This window comes from Sodiomyces alkalinus, assembly GCF_003711515.1.
Source record: "Sodiomyces alkalinus F11 unplaced genomic scaffold SODALscaffold_1, whole genome shotgun sequence".
Lineage (NCBI taxonomy): Eukaryota > Fungi > Ascomycota > Sordariomycetes > Glomerellales > Plectosphaerellaceae > Sodiomyces > Sodiomyces alkalinus.
In genome coordinates this window covers 1,382,207-1,400,047 of record NW_021167079.1, presented here as the reverse complement: position 1 = coordinate 1,400,047, position 17,841 = coordinate 1,382,207, and the positions used below count along the sequence as shown (strand labels likewise).

General features: G+C 57.2%; 6 protein-coding genes across 6 annotated transcripts; 4 read left to right on the top strand and 2 right to left on the bottom strand.

The window, feature by feature from the left end:
* Window positions 1-3,191: 3,191 nt before the first annotated feature.
* Window positions 3,192-5,769, bottom strand: SODALDRAFT_354258 (hypothetical protein; the record flags this gene model as incomplete). Its single annotated transcript, XM_028613707.1, has 5 exons — window positions 3,192-3,514; window positions 3,768-3,837; window positions 3,971-4,300; window positions 4,454-4,489; window positions 5,698-5,769. The coding sequence occupies 5 exons, from the start codon at window positions 5,767-5,769 to the stop codon at window positions 3,192-3,194; spliced, it is 831 nt and encodes a 276-aa protein (XP_028469942.1).
* Window positions 5,471-6,756, top strand: SODALDRAFT_8210 (hypothetical protein). Its single transcript, XM_028615715.1, has 4 exons — window positions 5,471-5,616; window positions 5,713-5,871; window positions 6,027-6,385; window positions 6,552-6,756. The coding sequence occupies exons 2-4, from the start codon at window positions 5,848-5,850 to the stop codon at window positions 6,619-6,621; spliced, it is 453 nt and encodes a 150-aa protein (XP_028469941.1). The 5' UTR covers window positions 5,471-5,616; window positions 5,713-5,847; the 3' UTR covers window positions 6,622-6,756.
* Window positions 6,757-7,596: 840 nt separating this feature from the next.
* Window positions 7,597-8,307, top strand: SODALDRAFT_318877 (hypothetical protein; the record flags this gene model as incomplete). Its single annotated transcript, XM_028609413.1, has 1 exon — window positions 7,597-8,307. The coding sequence occupies one exon, from the start codon at window positions 7,597-7,599 to the stop codon at window positions 8,305-8,307; it is 711 nt and encodes a 236-aa protein (XP_028469940.1).
* Window positions 8,308-8,933: 626 nt separating this feature from the next.
* Window positions 8,934-10,419, top strand: SODALDRAFT_326297 (checkpoint protein hus1). The gene is made up of 4 exons (XM_028610133.1): window positions 8,934-9,015; window positions 9,110-9,215; window positions 9,320-10,235; window positions 10,306-10,419. Exons 1-4 carry the CDS (start codon window positions 8,973-8,975, stop codon window positions 10,330-10,332), a joined length of 1,092 nt encoding a protein of 363 aa, XP_028469939.1. The 5' UTR covers window positions 8,934-8,972; the 3' UTR covers window positions 10,333-10,419.
* A 52-nt stretch (window positions 10,420-10,471) lies between these two features.
* Window positions 10,472-11,748, bottom strand: SODALDRAFT_326294 (hypothetical protein). The gene has a single exon (XM_028610132.1). It carries the CDS (start codon window positions 11,594-11,596, stop codon window positions 10,715-10,717), a length of 882 nt encoding a protein of 293 aa, XP_028469938.1. The 5' UTR covers window positions 11,597-11,748; the 3' UTR covers window positions 10,472-10,714.
* Window positions 11,749-11,973: 225 nt separating this feature from the next.
* SODALDRAFT_326293 (MED6-domain-containing protein) lies at window positions 11,974-13,350 on the top strand. The gene is made up of 2 exons (XM_028610131.1): window positions 11,974-12,466; window positions 12,568-13,350. Exons 1-2 carry the CDS (start codon window positions 12,053-12,055, stop codon window positions 13,186-13,188), a joined length of 1,035 nt encoding a protein of 344 aa, XP_028469937.1. The 5' UTR covers window positions 11,974-12,052; the 3' UTR covers window positions 13,189-13,350.
* The last annotated feature ends 4,491 nt before the right edge of the window (window positions 13,351-17,841 follow it).

The following is a 17,841-nucleotide window of genomic DNA, read 5'->3' as shown; positions in this document are numbered from 1 at the left end:
GAGGAGGAGGGGGAGGAGCGCCAGCCTGGCCAGGCAAGGGAGGTAGCGGAGGCGGCGGCGGTGGAGGCGGAGGCGGAGGTCCGGCAGCGTCCGTAACCTCAATCTTGGGTGGCGGCATATCGGTCTCTGCCGGCGTGATGGGCGACGAGGTCTCGAAGCTCGGGTGCGACGGGCCAGTGGCCGTCCCTTCGCCCTCTTCCGAGTCGCTTGCGTCGAACTTCTTGAATTTGCTTGACATTTCCCCGTGCAATGCGGCCTGCTGCTTCGGATCCATGACTGGTGGCCTCCTGATCTCCACCATGCGCGGCTTCTCGTAAACAACTTCGCCATCCTCCTCTTCCTCTTCGCCTTCGGTCGCGTACTCCGAAACGGCTTCGTCCCCGGAACCGACCGGTTTCCGCGTGATCTTGGTGTGGCGCTGAACGCTCCCGAGCATGCTGTTGGCGAAATCCCGGGGTGGTGTACCGGCGCCCTGGGGGCCGTCATCCATCTCCTCACGTAACGCCCGCAACCTGTCCGACGGACCAACGGATTCTCCCCACACTCTCCCCTCGAGCTTGAACTGCGTCTTTTGGCGTTCAATGTGCATCTGGAGGCGCTCCATGAGACGCTCCCGATCCAGGATGCCCTGCATGGGGGCGGGATCCTCTTGCGCAGCAGGCTTCCCGGATTTGACGGCATTGGACGCCGCCACATCTTGTGCATCTCTGAGCATCAAGTACAACTCTCTCGTCTCCAGTTCGTAGCGTTGAGCCTCTTTCGCCCTCAGCGTCTGGATGTTCTCTAGCTCGGCCTTGAGACCGTCGGCCTGCCGTCTCTGGGCCTCGATAAACCTCGCCTGCTCGTGGAGCTGCTTCTGCAGCTTGGCAACGAGTCCGTCGGCCCCTAGCTCCAGCTCGGCTTTCATCTCGTCGCGCTCGGCCATGGCGGCATCGGCGATCCGCCGAGCCTCTAGGGCCTCCTCCAGAGCCTGGCGAGCCTCCGAGTCCGTGTGCAGCTTATCCAGGAGGCTTTGGACGGTGAAGTTGAGGCTCTGCTTGAGGTCCATGTCCGGCAGTCGCCGGTCCATGGCCACGTAACTGAGCATCGAGTCGACGAGCTGGAACATGCGCAGTCGCTCCTCGCCGTCGTTTTCGCGGATCAGCAACAGGTGCTGCAGGGCAGAGACGAAGTAATCCTGCGACTTGCTTCCGTGCAGGCGGGACTGGATGGCGTCGACGATTTGCACCGGATCGTTCAGGTCCTTGACTTCTCCCTCAATGCTGTCTTTGATGCTGCTGTTTTCCCTGTCCAGCATGTCCTCGTAGTCGATGGCCTCGTGCGACCGGAAGTGCTCGATCTGCTTGTCGATGAGCTCGTACTGGAAGGACTCCATTTTGGTGATGATTCGCTTGATGCCGCAGGCCAGGAACTGGGCGCGGATGTGAATCCGCTTCTCCAGCTCCCGCGGCGTGTCGATGATGCTGTTGACGAGGATCATAGTGGTGACGGCGTATTCCATCAGCAGGTTCTCCATGCCGATGCCGCCGCTGCGCACTTCGTCGCTGGCTCCGACCAAGCTGCCCATCTTGCCCCGGCCATCGACGGTGACCTCGACCAGGCGCATCCACGCATCGAACCGGCCATTCTCGCCGGCCTGGCTCTTGACGGTGTCTAGCGCCTGGATGACCTTGATGTGGCCATCGCCGTCGTTCCAGAAGCACAAGAAAGTCAACACATCGCTGACGAGCTTTCTGGTCACGAGCCGCGGAGAGATGAGAGAGGTGGCCAGGGCGATGATGATCTGCTGGTGGATCAAAGCGTCGTCTGCGCCGAACTTGTTGTTCATAACCGCCTTGAGACACTTGATGATTTCGTACTCTCGGTCCAGGTTCTTCTCGACCGTCCCCTTCTGCTCGGGCGCGGCGGGCCCCAGCCCTGTTTTGCGGTTGAGCTTGAGAAGGACGCTGGTCAGGGCGACCTGGCCCTGACACTCGATAAAGCGCTTCACCCATCCGATCTGCTGCGTTCTGAGGTTCACTTCCAGGCTGCCCAACCCCTTAATGTCTAGGCTGTTATCCATGACACGTCGAACATACCATTCGGGGGAGCCCTCCTCGTCGGATTGTACGAGCAGGTCGGGGGCCGCATACTGGCCCGGCCTGGCGGTCAGCCTCCTCTTCTGTTCTCCCTGCCACTCGGTGAGTGCATCCTGGTGAAGAAGCATCCATTTCTTCGAAGGGGGGTACGCAACCATCTGACGCTGGGCCTGCTCCGGGAGGTTGTGCCACCCCCTCTTCTGCATTAAGTCGAGGAACATCTGGTGGATCACCTCGTCGTTATCAGGTTTGGGGAAATGAAAGCTGTCATGGCTTCCGGTGCCGGCAGGTGGCTTGACGAGGCGGTGCGACTCCCTGGGGGAGTGGTGTGAGGAGTAGGGGGTTTGCGACGAGACACTTGGCGCTAGTGATTTTGATGAGCGATAGTACGCTGCCACATCGTGGGTGCCTCCGCCACCTGCACTTGCATAAAAGCTGGAGCTGTCGCCGGAGAGCCGACTCGGCGTGGCGGACAGGTATGAATCGTATCTGGGATGATTGGAGCCATTCACGGCACTGCTGGCCGTACTTCCGCGAGAAGGACCCCATTGTTGCAACTGGGTCTGTCTGCCTGTTGACGCCATGGTGATGTTGGAAGCTCCGGGGCCCAGGCGCGCCCCCGAGTGATAAGAAGCGGTGGGGGCCGGCATGCGTGAGGAGTCAACGACTGGATACTGATGAAAATCGCTAGTCGCCTTGTTCAGGTGGTGCGGGAGAGGTTCGCGGCGTGGCGGATAGTCGGCAGGTGCCGGAGATCGCGAATCCGGGTGGACGCTATCGTAAGGAATGCTCGTCATGACACCAGCGGTAGTATTCCAGCTCTCGGGAGATAGTGGTTGATCGATAGAGACGGCTGACGACTCACGCTTGTGGTGACGGGAGGAGCGCGAGCCTGTCGAACTAGCCGTCTCGTAATGGTCGCCGGGGACGATATGTCTACCCTCATCGCTGGTGTATCGTTTGTCTTTGTGCCGGCTTCTGGAGAAGAAGGACTTGGCCCCGGAGGATTGCCTCGATTTGTCGCTGGCAGACATGGTCGGCACGGAGATTGAGCGGTTGGGCTAGCCCGTCGCTCATGCACGTCTGGCGTCTCTGATATATGGATATAGTTCTTTAAGGTTGCGGGTGGCGGCCGGGGTAAGCGAGTGGGTTTGTCAAGGCAGGTCGCATGATTGAGTGCAGTGTAATAGGATGATCGAATGCGAGGGAAGATGGGTGCAATAGATGCAAATACAGGCGGCGTGGAGTCTTGGGCGTCTTCGGATGTGAAGACGAAGAGTTGTAGCGAGGTAATTCTGTTCGCATGAATCGACTATGTTTTAGCATGTGCCCATGTTTTGTGGCGAGGCGGTAAGCGGCAGAGAAATGTTTGAGGATCGGAGTTTGGCGAATGGACGAGTTCCGGGAGATCGGAACACACGTAACTGCAGGTTCAACTACGTGACAGAAGACCCGAGCTCTTTGAAACGGAACTTTCGTCTTCGTTCAGAAACCACAACACTATATATCGGACTGTATTCATGCCGCGGTCAAGGAGTCAAGGAAGGTCGTATGTATGTGGTCGTTCTGTAGTCCTTGCTGTCCTTGAACGTCTAAGGAATATGCTCGTGGTAGTTGGCTCGTTCGCTCGGCGTTTAGGGATGAGTGAGTGTATATACAGATGGGGGGGGAGGCTCTAGGATCGAAAACGAATCAAGGTCGGGTGGTAGAAGGTGAACAAGAGAGATCGAATGCAGTAGGAGAGAATGCCCTTGTAGACCTGGAAAACAACGAACAAATGTCAGTATTTAAGCACGGGAGAGAACGTTTATACCACACAAGCAGCGGTAATAACGGCGATGATTCGAGTTGTGCAGCTCGAATATCCGTGGCGGCGGTGTCCCTAGAGCAACATAGAGAGAGACGGCGAGACGGCGAGACGGCGAGACGACCTTGGACGGATTTGACGTAGGGAAACGGGGATGTTCGAGAGAAAACAGGGCGAGAAGGGGAAGTCTGATGACAGGGGTCTTGGAGGGTTGGAGGGTTGGAAAAGTCTCTGTGCTCTGTGTAGAAATGACGAAGTACATACAGGAAACGGCTAATGCGGCCCTAGAGTCGACTATGAGAACGGTCTGGTTGACGTTCTTCACGATCCTCACGTTCCTCTTGCGAGGCCTTCGATGTGAAGTCGAATCGGGTTCGATCGTGTGTGTGGGTTGTTGCTGGAATTGAAAGCTGGGCTACCTTGGGAGGATTGGGAGACTCTGGAATATGCGGGATCACGGGATCGTGCCTTCTCCTTTTCCCCCCTTCCACTTCCACAGTAAGGTGATGTACCGAGTACGAAGTAGAAAGTGAGGTAAGGTATCTTACGATACGGTATCGGTACGTACCAAGTACCACGCACCCGAGTCCCGAGTGGGGATGCTCTTGTGGATGGGATGGATACGCGGCGTCTACCTTATCCGTAGTGGAGTGGGAGGAGTCGGAACAACTGCCTTACGTTTACTTTGTACAAAGTACGAATAATACTTTGCAATTATCCGTCGGTAGGTATGTTCTCTTCGAAATGGAATCGCAGCACTGTAAGGTACCTAAGGTACCTAGTGCAAAGTGAACACTTACTTGCTTACGTACGCGCTCATTGAACGGAGTGCCTTATGAGGTATTCATATTCGTACGAAGTACTTCTACCTGACATTTAACTTTGCATGGCCCTGCAAGGTACTGTGCCTACCTTACCTAAGGTAATAACAGGATCCCCAGCAGTGGCCGCATCACTATACCTTCGATAGCTGTTGGCGGCACCCACTACCTTAGGCCCAAGGAGACCCGCCAATGATGAGCTAAACCCCTGAAATCCGGGCCAGAGGGAGGTGCTACACGTACCTTAGGTGGCTTGCTTGGAATAACCATCGGACCAATCATTACAGTAATAGTTCATATGGGCGGGAATTATGGAACACGGCAAGTCCATCCTCCATCCCTCGCGACTTGCCATTTCTGGATGGAGAGATGAGGAGAGTAGCATTTTCAGTGTTTCCCGGCAGATTACTCCGAGTTGCATCTAAGTGTCTAGTCCTTCTTCCTTTCCCGAACCGTTAATTTCTGCTAGCATTCCTTATTACACATAGGGTCAATTGAGAGTGAAGTCATCTCCAGACGTACGTCATCGTAAGGTATCTTATTCGAAACGTGTGTTTTTCCGAGGCACCGCGTTTAGGAGGGTCTAGGCACTTTAGTCATGCGAAGTACCTTACTTTGTCGAAACGATAGGGCCCAAACGATCTGTAAAAGGAAGGAGCGTCCCAAGTGCCGGGTACCTAGTAGATGCGAGCAGCCGACGAAGTACATGCTCAATATTGCCTACTACCTCAGGTAGACACCTATGATGCTACTCAGTATTCCGTAGTGTCCCTGCCTTACACATCATGTTTTGTTAAAGCTGGGTGCAGAGATACGTGAGAGAGACGCTTTTTGTACTGTGTATCTGTACCTTACGGATATCCATGGGTTGCATCTGTACGGAAACTTAACCTTCTGAGGGTAAGGTAAGGTGAGTGTCGGTACTTTCTATAAGTCAAGGAGCTGCTTATTAAGCAAAGCGCATCGGCCAGAGCTGACGTATCGTATTGACCTTGGGTTTGGGGAGACCCTTCAATTCAAGACTCCGTACCTCGTCGCACGAGGAGTTTTGGACCTCCGACATTCTCAGAGATATCGATATTCCTGTCCATCAAGCCACTTCTTTTCTTGCTGTTGTCGATTGGGTAAGAACTGGCGCGCCATGGGCGACAAAACAGCCCTGAAGGTGAGTTACAAGAGTTGCGGCATGTCTCCGGTCCCCTTCTGGTCACCTTCCCCTATCCCCGGACCTTCGTTTAATACTTTGCATCCGACTCGCACCACTCGAAATCTTCAATATGATTTGAAATATCTTGACTAACGCTCCCGACCCGCTTGCAGCCCTTGCTTGTGACGGCCGCCGTCTCCCTCCTCCTATTCCTCATCGGCACGTACGTCGCCCTACCGGTATGGCGCAGAGCCCGCCAACGCTACGCTCAGTATATCCCTTTGGATAGTCTATCCAGCCAGACCTCGTCCTTCCGCCAGAGGGTCCAGAACGGCCTTTCACAATTCGCGGCGAATCCCTTTTGGCGGCGCAACCCCTCAGGCGGTACGGTTGTCGACGGCGATGCGTTTGACGACGGGGTGGCCTCGGAGGATGGGGAAGAGTTAGGTCATGTCGACCCAAACTCCCGCAGACGTCTTGCCGAGGACGCGCAGCGCAATGGGCCGGATAACACTGGACGACTGAGCAGAGAGTGAGTTAGCCATCATGCTGCGCTGCATGCGCCTCTCCCTGTTCTGCCTGCCGCAGATTAAGCCCCCCAACTCGGCTGCATTCCAATGCGTCGAGAAGGGAAAAAGAGAAGGAGAAGTAATTGCATTACAAGGCACATGCTAACCTGACCCGTCCCTTTTGCCCAGCCTAGAAGAGGGCTTCAGAGATGACAGCAGCGATGAAGGCGGAAACAATAGAAATAGCCGGAGACGATAGACATGCGCAGAAGACCATGAAATATATATATATATATATCTATGTATATATATTATTGAAGAGCATGGAAAGTTCTCATTAGTACGCATTTGCGTCGAAGCGTCGCGAGTTCGCCTGAGGACATCACCTCGAGGTTGCAATCCGGCGTTTTCGGTTGATACTTACGTGTCTTCCCTTTTTGGCTTGAATAGTTGGCCATTGGAATGCTCGCCAAAGACTTTGGTAGGTAGGACCGTGGCCAGGGCTGGGTGGGCCAGACTTGGTGGCTCGATGCGTCTTGAGCCTTGGGAGATGAGTGTGTCTCACTTGAGAGCCGCTCCCACGTGCCTCATGCTCGCAACCAACCTTCAACGTTCTGAATGCGACTCGCGACGTTCTTACTGCATCGTTGGGAAGGGCACGATATGTTGCCCATTGCGGAACATACGACGAGAAGACAGTTTCCGGTCTGGGTCTACTGTTCTTCCAACCCAGTTTGCAGCTGCTACTCCTCTCCAAGCTACAGCCGATACGCCAACGCTGCGAGCAATTTCCAACACAACTTCCGAAAGAGGGACTAGCGGTGTCTTCATTGAATTGGACGTTCCCATTGTGAAGTGAGAGCCCCATGTATGGGGGCCGAAAGAGGAGAAGAAAAGGGGAAAAAAAGAAGAAGAAGAGACTCGCAGTTCCGTCCATCTGCTGGATCCGGATGCCCCTGGCTCAGAGCTTAAACGGACAGAGAGTGTTAGGGATATTTCAGCCCTTCGGCGCCATGGCGTCGGGATTCCAACTTAATTCTTCGTGTCATCGAGGGACGTCTTGATCTTGAGTGGACGCCTCGCCACTTGTTCCCCTATGTCACATCTCTCATCGCCGGAGCCTAGCCTCAAGCTACTCAACCCTGCAAACCTCCCTCCCCCCCAATCTTCAACTTGCTCTCATGATCTCCTTTCTAACGCACTCCTTCCACAATACATACTCCGTACCGCCATAATGTTCGGGCTCTCTGCGATACTACTCCGATGCTGGAAACGACCGGCGGGTGAGCCGGCCGATGCAAAGCCACTGCTGGGTGACGACGAACCCATCCACAAGAAAAAGAAAAGAACACGCGGAGAAAAGGGAAAGCCTCAAAAGGCGATCTCCATCAGCGCTACGGAGGTGAAGTCGGTTACCGACTCCGATTGCCCCATCTGCTTCGAAGCCGTCGGCAGACGAAATCAAGACGGGTACCTGGAGAAATGGATATACCTACCGTGCGGGCACCGTTTCGGCAGCGCGTGCCTGGTAGACTGGCTCCTCGGCGAAGACAACCAGGAGCACTCGTGCCCCACGTGCCGGCGCAATTACCAGTGCAGATGCCGGCACCTCTGGCTACCGCAGACGTCCCTGCGCAAGTCGGACCGCAAGCGCCTCGCCCAGTGCGACCCCGAGGACCCCGTGCCGGAGGTATGCGACTTCTGCGACGTGCGTCTTCGGAAGGTCATCCCCAGGATGTGGGATCACACTACGATGGAGGCGCTTCGTCGGCCTGAGCTGTGGGCATTCGACGAAGGGATCATGTCGATTCCACCGCAGGCGCCCAGGTTTCCGGCTTGCGAATCGCACCACGACGTCTTGTGGAAGGCGTGGTATGAGGCGAAGCTTCAGAGGCTGAAAGGACATCGCCGGTGGCCTCGGGATAGCTGCATGCACAGAAAGTGATGAAAGGGGGTGGTCGAGGCATGCCGGGTTGGCGGCGAATAAAGAGGAGAGGGCCCGAGGGGTAGAAAAAGGCACAAGGGCGCCGTTGCTTTTCACTCCGATATGCTTTCCAGTTGGCCTCGAACCACTTTATACGGAGTATAGGGGCATTTCAACTGGAGGGGCAGCGAGAAAGATGGCACGGCGAGAGGCGAGAAGCGGACTTTATTTGGTGGCTGGTAGGCTGATCATGCTGCTGAACATAGTTCATGCCTTACTTTCTACAACATATTCGGGAACATGTTGCAGAAGAAAGAAAGAAAGAAAGAAAAAAAGATGGACATTTTCAAGGGGCCGGCGCTCCCACATCACCAAGGTCGCTCTCTGGGCGTACCTTGCGTTTTTCTCGTGGCGGGGTAGCTACAGTACCTACCTTATGTAATTGATATGTACGGGTACTTCGTAGTCCCGGCCGGCAGTTGGAGTGGAAGCTCTTAGGGCCCTGTACACTAATTACAGCATATTCAGCACAGTCCAGGTACCAAGCGATTGGACGTGGACATCAAGGTCCACGTCCCCGTCCCTTCTCATGTACTTCGTCCTCCACGACATTCCCCTTCCTTCTTTCCTCTCGCAACTCAGCTTTACTGTTTCCTGGTCGCACATGATAATAGCCAACCTACAAGATGCGGTTCAAAACCGAGCTGAAAAACATACGTACCTTTTCCAGTATGCCCCCGACCATCTTCTTGTCCTGCGTGACCAATTGACCAAGTGAAAACGAAACGGCAAGCTGACCTACCGTTTCGTTCTTCAACAACAGAACTCACGGCTGCTCTCAACTCCCTCGAGAAGATTGCATGGGTGCGTCTGGACGATGACACAGCGCGGTTTACCGTCATTCCGGACACCGGGTCCCAAGTCTGGGCGTATGCTACCCTTCCCTTTGCTTGATCATCATCCGGTCCAACCGTCCAAGGTCCAAATCGAGAGAAGGAGAGAGAGCTGACGACGCGGGGCTCCCTCGCTATAGCTCACTCTCCATGGACTTCATGTTCGAAAATTACCACATCCAATCTGCCGAGGCCAACAACACCATCAACTTGGAGCTTCCTCTACAACCCCTCCAACGTGCTCTCAAGTCTGCCCTCAACAGCACCTCGGCCTCCCTTCGCCTGACCAAAAAAGAGGGCGTCCCCATCCTGTCCATGACCATCACGACCACAACCGACTCGGCAGCCGCGCCAGGGCAACGGTCTGTCGCCTCCGCCGCAGCCGCAGCGGCAGCAGCGGCAGCAACAGGAGTCCACTCCGCCCTCGACGAAGACCCTTTCCACGACGACGACGACGACGACGCAGCCGCCTTCGCGCCAGAACACCTCGAGACGTCCCTCCGCCGCGAACGCGAGAAGATCATCACTCAGGACATCCCCGTCCGCGTCCTCCACCCCGAAACGGTCGAGACAATCATGCAGCCCAAGGTCCGCGAGCCCGACGTCCACATCCAGCTGCCCCCGCTCCTCCAGCTGAAGGCCATCTCCGACCGCTTCACCAAGCTGGCCCTCGCCTCTTCTGCCGGCGGGGCAACGGGCCGGGTCGGGGGCGGGCCCCGGCTCGAGCTGAGTGCCAACATGCACGGGTCGTTGCGCCTCCGCATCGCCACCGAGGCCGTCGACATCGCGAGCACCTGGACCGGCCTGGAAAACCCGCAGCTTGACCCGGCGCAGCTGCAGGGGCCCCTCGAGGAGCACCCCAGCGCCCTGTTCCGCGAGGCCGGCCCCGACAAGTGGGCCACGGTGCGCGTCGACGGCAAGGATTGGAGCCGGGTGTTGAGCGTGGGGCGCCTCGAGGGGAGGGTGATTGCGTGCTTTGCTGACGACCACGCCCTCATTCTCTACGTTTACGTGCCGCAGCACGACGATTCCTCGGCCGAAGACTCGGTCGTTACGGTGAGTGGTTCCCGTTCGTGGGCGCAGCGCATCGAGGGGGAGGGGGGCGATTATCGCTAATGACCTTCAGTACTATGTAACTTCTTATAGTGCATAGCATACCGCATGCAATCGGTGGGGGGTTTGTTCTTTTTGTTTCCGGTGAACTAGGCTACGGATGGGACATAAGGACTCGATCTCGTTCCGCGGAGTTCAGGGTGCTCTCGGCTGGCTCGGTTGGACGAAAATATTGTCATGGCAGGCGTTGTTGGACTGACTCTCAATATTTAAGGGTATCATTCTGGGTTGCTGTAGGAGGCGGGAGTTTGTTCTACAAGTAGGTACTCCATCTCTCCAGGTATCAATCATTGCTCATAGACTCTCCAACCCGTTTTCGTTCTCCGTAGTTTTGATACCCCAGCGTCTTCTGGTCCCGTCCTCTCACAGCATCTTCGGTGTAAAATGTGGCCTCAAGCTCTTCTACGTGCCGTGCTGATCCCTCAGCGGCGCCGAGTATCTGCGTTGTGGCGGCGCTCCCTGGATCGTGGTCGGTAGTCATCCCGACTGGTATCCCTACGTCGGTACTCCCGCCTATTTTCCCGCTCTAGACTGCGGCTGCGTCCCCTCTCTTTTTCCCTCTTCGTCTCCCTTTCTTTCCCTCGTCGATGTTCCCGGCGACTATCCTTCTCCAAACTGCGGCTTCGGTCCCGCCGGTACCGTCTCGAATAGGCTTCGCCACGATAAGAATCGCCATGGTCATCTCCATCTTTCCTACGCTCTCGCCCTCCGTCTCGTCCCCGGCTTCGGCTTCGGCTTCGGCTTCGACTCCGCCGCCGCTCGTCGTCCCGCCTCGACCGTTGATGCTCACGTCGATGTCTCCTCTCCCGGTCCGGACTTCGCCTCCGTCCCCTCCCCTCCTCATCGTCCCTGTGTTTCCTCCGTTCCTTCTTTTCCCTCGTATTCGGCCCCGTCAGCTGTAACCCCCCCTTGACAGGCTCGTCTTCGCCGGCCGCCGATTCCTGCGGTCCGATATTCCTCGAGGGTCCCACGGCGATGGCATTCGCACCCGAGGTGTCCCGATTCACCACAGGCAGGCCCAGGGCGCGAGCGAGGGCATCCTCCTCGGCTTCTTTGACCTTTCGGAGCTCCTCCTTGCGCTCGCGTTCGCGCCGCTCCTGGTCGGTTTCGCCCGGCACGGCGCCGGCGTCGTCGTCGGCCTTGGCGTACCAGTTGAGGTCGCGGCCGGCTTGCCAGCGGCCGACGGGGGCTTTGAGGCTGTGGCCTAGGTAGTTTTCGCGGTGGATCGAGGTGGTGACTTCGTCCCAGCTGAAGTTGACACCGCCGCGGGAGCCGGACTTGCGGACGGTGGAGAGCAGGTCCATGGTTTGAGATTTCGGCGGATTCAAGTCGGAGGCAGAGTTGGTCTCGGTGTATGGGGATTCGACTAAGATGGCGGAGGAGTAATAACAGCGAGTACGGTTGGCTTTCAATGGAAGGTAAGGTAAGGTAGGTAGGGTGATGAAAAGAGGGTAAGGGGAACGTACTGGCGTCATTGAACAGAAACGTGTTGAGGAAACTGCTGCACGTATGTACCTAAGGTATGTGGACCGTGCATCAACTGTGCCCCACTCTTAAGGCTTGTCTAATGTGGTCCGTGCTTCCCTCCGGAATGTACTTCGTTCTACGTACCTCTGGATCCATCCTTTGACCTCACCCAAAGCTGCTCGTCGCGTTCTTTCACCTGCATCACAATCCTAGACAACGCTCCTCTCTCGACGATTCTAAGCTGTCTGCACGTTTCCGCAACCTACCACGCCTCTCACCGAAAAAGGCCCATCATGGCCACTAAAGAACCTCCCCTCGACGAGGTGCAATGGCGCGCGCCGCCCATTGCACACCACTTCCAGGGCATCCACTCCAACTCGGTGCTCTTCTACTTCGCCGAGTCGCCCTTCTTCGACCGCCAGTCGAACAACGGAATCTACGTCCATCAGGCGCAGTTTAACCCGCAGATGGCCGAGAAGATGCTCACCCGGGAGCAATTCGAGGGGGTCCTGAGCCAGATTCCCAACGGCGTCGAGTTCCGCGTGGCCCAAGCTCCCGCCGACATGGTCAACGGCACTGGTGTCTGGGTCATTGTCAAGCAGGAGAAGGAACGCGGTGTTGGAATTACGCCCCTTGCACACTACTTTGTTGTCGGGGAGAACGTCTATCAAGCACCGACCTTTGCTGACATTATGAGCTCGAGAGTGGTGAGTAGTAGTAGCTTTCAGACATGGGTGCTTCTCGGGTTCTTTCCGGCGGAAAAGGAAAAACGAAATTGAACTCTAACAAGGGCTGTGTGATGATGCAGGAATCCATCGCCGAGAATATGAGGAAAGTGCTCCCTGCCATCGACAGCGTCCGAAGATGGTCGCCCTCCCTAGGCCATTCCTACGAGCAACCCCCCGCACCGGCGAGCGATATGAACCGCACGGGGCACGGATCGACCACGAAAGACAACACCACACCTGCCGCTGGAGGCGCCAACACCACCAGCAGCAAGCCCAACGGAACATCGCCCTTCGCGACGAAGCGCGACCGAACCGCCCTCGACCGGCTAGCCGAAGAGTCCTTCGCCATCCACATGCGGCACGGCGGCGACTACATCGACGAGAACCCCATCACGGGACGGCCCGGCGAGTTCCACCTCTCGTCCACGGGGCGCAAGGACAAGACCGCGGCGGCCGCGCCACCTCCCCCCGCGGCGACGACGCAACAACCGCCGAAGCCGACGCTGCTGACCAAAATCGCCGAGGAGACCAAAAAGGAGGCCAAGCAGGACAAGAGCCCCAAGACGCCCGGGGCGCCGAAGCCTAAGAGGAAGAAGAGCAAGATGAGCTCGGCTGCGGGAGGTGGTGGTGGCGGTGGTGGTGTTAGTGCTGCGGCTACTCCTCTTGGCGGCAGTGCTGCGACCACACCTGCGCCTTCGTGAGGTCTTTGCCTCTGGTTTGATTTTCCCTTTGGAGGCGGTGTTCCCGGGTTAGAACGTGACCACAGGATATGGATGGACTGGTTGGGGGCGTTGGCTGCTTTTTTTGATGATACCCTTAGTTTGCGTTCGACGTATATGAAGTAATTCCCACAATATTACAGGACCGAACATCACCAGTTCCCCATGGTTCATACACATACGCACCGAGTGTTGAACACAATTTTCCCCCTTCCGAAACGATATCATATTATTTTGTTTCGTGCTGGACTGACTTTTCACAATTCACAATATCTATAGACGTATGACCCTGGTGTCACATGGGACACTCCTGAACATAAACACACAGACACACTCATATGACGCTATCCGTCTTGTCGCTGGGTATGCAGGTTCCGCGAACAAAATCCAATCACTCCACAACCCATCCCTTGCCCGGCACCCTCTTCTGCGTCACCTTCTTCATAGGCAACGGCCATCCCAGCCCCCCCACCCCGTCGGCACGGAGGTACGGCACGACCCACACCTCCCTCGACGTCGCCGTCACGTTCGTCTCCTTGACCGGTTTCCCGTACGTCAAAAGCGGCGTCCCCTTGGCCAGGCTCGCCAGCTGCCCGCCCGTCACGTCCGTCAAGGCGTGCATCCTCGTCTTGGGCGTCTTGTGCGGGTCCGCGCTCTGCGTCGCCCGCTGCAGGTGCGCGTACACGACGTACTCGGGACACTCCTTGGGGCTCAGGTGCGCCAGCGGCGAGGACGGGTGGATGTACACGTATTTGTCCGCGCCGTGGCCGCCCGTGCCGAGGGGTACGAGCGGCGCGTAGGGCACGTCAATGGCGCGGCGCGGTTTCGGCATGTCCTCGGGCGGCTGGGGCGCCTTGTCGGCGCGGATGGCGACCTGGTCGACGAACCCCGCGGCGGCCATCTGCTTGAGGTACGCCACTTGCCTGTCCGTCGGCCGGTCCAGCCTGTCCTGGAACGGGAGGGCCTTGAACGCCGGCACGTTGGCCTTGAGGAGCTCGTGGGTCTGGCGCCGGAGCTGCTGGATCTCCTTGAGCACCTTGAAGCGGACGAAGTGGCGCGCGCACCACGACTCGGTGGGGTCGTGCGCGAACTCGCCGACGACCTGGAGCAGCTTGATGGCGTCGGACCTGTCGTCGAGGTGGCAGAAGTTCCTGTGCACGGCGTTGAAGGCGCGTCGGATGTTGGCCTGGCGATCCTCCGCGATCACGTCCGCCGTCGTCCGGAAGTCCTCTGACGAGGCGGCCACCGCGGGGATCGCCTGGTTCTCGGGGATGAAAACGTCGGCTGCCGAGAGGCCTGCCACTAGGGCGATGGTGTACGGGAGACAGTCGTGCTGGTGTCCGATCAGGAGGATACGGGCGAATCGGGGCGAGAGCGGGAAGATGGACATGGTCGAGCCGATCCGCGTCACGTGGCCTTCCGGCGAGATGGCGGATAAGTAGGTCAAAAGCTTCTCCGCCTTGCGGAGGCTCATCCTGTCGGGAGGCGTGGGGAAAGGGAAATTCACCACGTTCGAGAGGTTCATGGCCTTCAGCTGCAGCACGACCCCGTCGATGGGCATCCGGAGGATTTCCGGTTCCGAAAACTCGGGGAGGTCTCTCTCGTAGACGGCCGAGGAGTAGAGTCGGTAGCAATGGCCAGGCCCCGTTCGGCCTGCACGGCCGGCTCGTTGGTTTGCACTCGCCTTGCTGATCCATCCGATCTGGTAGGTCTGCACTCCGCTGACTTGGTCGTATTGGCGCTCTTTCGAACGGCCGCAGTCGAAGACGTACCGTATTCCGGGGATCGTCAAACTCGTCTCCGCCACGTTGGTCGCCAGAATCACCTGCCGGGTGCCCTCCGGTGGTTCTTCGAAAACCCTCATCTGTTCCCGGGTAGGCAGCAGTGAGTAGAGGGGCAAAACTTGCATCTTCAGGGGTCCTGTGCCCTCTTCCTCGTCTTCAATCTTGAACTCGTTTTCTTCCTCTTCGTCCGCTCCTTCTCCATCTCCATCCAGGGACTCGTCGTCCCATTCGGCTTTGTCGACATCATCTGCTACGTCTCCAAACTCGATGTCTTCCACCTCCATCGGTGCCTCGTTCGCTGAGATGTGCACCTTCGGCCCGCTCACCACGGGGAGCCCTCCGAAAGCTGCCTTCAGCTGCTTGCTTAGCTGAGTAATCTCGTTCTGGCCGGTGAGGAAGACGAGGATGCCTCCCGGCGGAAGCTGCTTGTGGGCTTTGCTGATTTTACGGAACGCTTCCTCGACGTAGTCGGGGCGGGTCCGCCTCGAGAAGTGAATGGTGACGGGATGCTGTCTTCCCTCGACTTCCACCACGGGCGGCGGGTTCGAGAAAAGCATAGTGTTCTGCGTCATATCCTCCACCCTCAGGGTGGCAGACATGATGATGATCTTCAGGGGTTTCAATCCCGCGCCGCCGTTCTCGTCTCCTCTCCGGATGTTGTTGATGCGGCTGAGCATTCCGATGAGAATGTCCGTGTTGACGCTCCTTTCGTGCGCCTCGTCGATGATGATGGCCGAATACTTCTTCAGGGAGAAATCGTGTGCCATCTCCCGCAACAGAACACCGTCGGTCATGAACTTGATGGCCGTTTCCGGGCTCGCGGTGCCTTCGAAACGGATCTGGTACGCTACGCGCTTGGCGTGGTCGCCTAGCTCGTCGGCAACTCGCTTGGACATGCTCACGGCGGCTACTCGGCGAGGTTGTGTGACGCCGATCATGCCGGGGGTAGGTGAGCCGGGCGACCCGTACCCGGCTTCGAACAAGAACTGCGGAACCTGTGTCGTCTTGCCAGAGCCGGTCGAACCGCATAGGACGACGATGTCGTTGTTGTGGACTGCCTCCATGATCCTCTGCTCTTCGGCCACCACGGGAAGCTTGAGGCGGGCCTCCTGGATCTCGGGCGTCCTCGTCACCGAGACGCTGAAAGCCTTGCGGGACAGGTTCGTAGTAGGCTGCAATTCCATCGGCAGCGGGTCTTGCTCGATGGGTCGAGGGGTGAAGTTGGCGGGTTTGGGGAGTTCGAGTAGGGCAGTAGTCGGTTCCACGGGCTTGTATCCCAGGGCTTTGTTGCGTTGCGCGAGAGCCCATGCCTTGAATCCGGATGGTTTGCCCTCTCCCGGGCTACTCCCGTCGTCGTCGTCCTCATCCTCCGAATCACCGTCTTCTGAACCAGAGCCATTTTCAGAAGCGTCTTCGGATGAGCCGTCCGAATCGTCGTTCTGGGTAGACATGCTGCCATGGAGAGGTTTTTCCGCATTCGTGGGTTCCGCTTCGTCAGAGCTAAATCCGTTCCACTCCTCGTCCACTTCGACGCGCACGGGTTCAGCTATGGAGAACTTGGATTCCACTCCTCCACGGCGCCGTCGTTTGCGAAGCACAGGCTTTCCCTCTTCATCCAGCTCGAGCGGTCGTTTCAGGCCCGAACCGACGCCGACGGCCTGTGGTGGCAACGTGGTAGGTGCCGGCTGCGGTGTGGGCTCGGCAGCTGGTTGCGCTGGCTCCGGGGCAGAAGTCTCAGCCTCTCCTTCGTCCTCACCCTCTTCCGGAATCTCTTTCCTCTTCTCGAACAGAATCTCATCCGCGTCCTCGTCGAGGTTAATACCGGCCTTCCTTTCTCTAAGAACCCGGCTCAGGGCCTGCCGCTTCGTCTCCCTACCCTGGCCCTGGCCGATGGTTTTGGAGCTGGCGAAGAGCGTTGTGTCAACCTTCTGCTGTTCTAGCTGGGCGAGGATCTCGCGGTTCTCATCTTTCCGAAGCTTCTTTTCGATATACTTGTCGAGTCGCTTGGCCTTTTTACCGCTGACTTTGACATCACCCCTGAGCTCTGCTTTCATGCGCTCCTTTTTCTCCTGCAGAGCTCTCCGGTCCTCTGGGTCGATTTGCTCGACATTGGTGTCTAGGTGGTCTGGGATGACGGCATTCTGCCTGGCCTTTTCACGAGCCAGCACCTTGTGTTTCCTCTGCCTGGGTACGAATTTACCCATGGCTATGGGTCAGGAGAAAGGTCTCCCTGTCTTTTGGTAGGTGAAAGTCTCAACAAGATTGTCAAGCCGGATTCCACAACTTGTGCTGCCCTGAACGGCGCAAACCCCATGTGGTTCTTGAGGCAGGGCTAGGAAGAGGAATTCTGCATGGGTTTTGGTGTCTCCCTCGGACCGATTTAGAAAACAAAATAGAAATAAAACTTAAATGACAAAAGACCAATTATTCGGCGGTGGAAAAGAAGAAGAGATAAAAGAGAAACGGCATAAAGTGAGTGGCCTTGTCTTGTGTTTCTCTCACATCGCTCTCAATTCTCCGAGTTGGATCTTATCGGTGAGGTCTGGGGGGATTTTTGGGGGAATTTTTTGGGAGAGACTTTGTTTTGCCGGGCTTGACCGCCCAGCTTGTCGTCCCGAACAGGCCTAACGCGGGGTGCAGTCTCCACACAGTTCACCACTAGCTTTATGGCCTCCCTCCTATTGGGCAAATCAGTAGTCGCCCAGAAACTGTGGGTACATTTAGATTGGCCTGCCCGTCGCCATCTGGCACGGGATGTCTAAGGTACCTTGCTCAGCGTATCTCTGTTCATCCGTCACCGGGACCGAGACCGGGACCGGGACCGCGAAACAGCTCCTCCTGTCCTCCATCA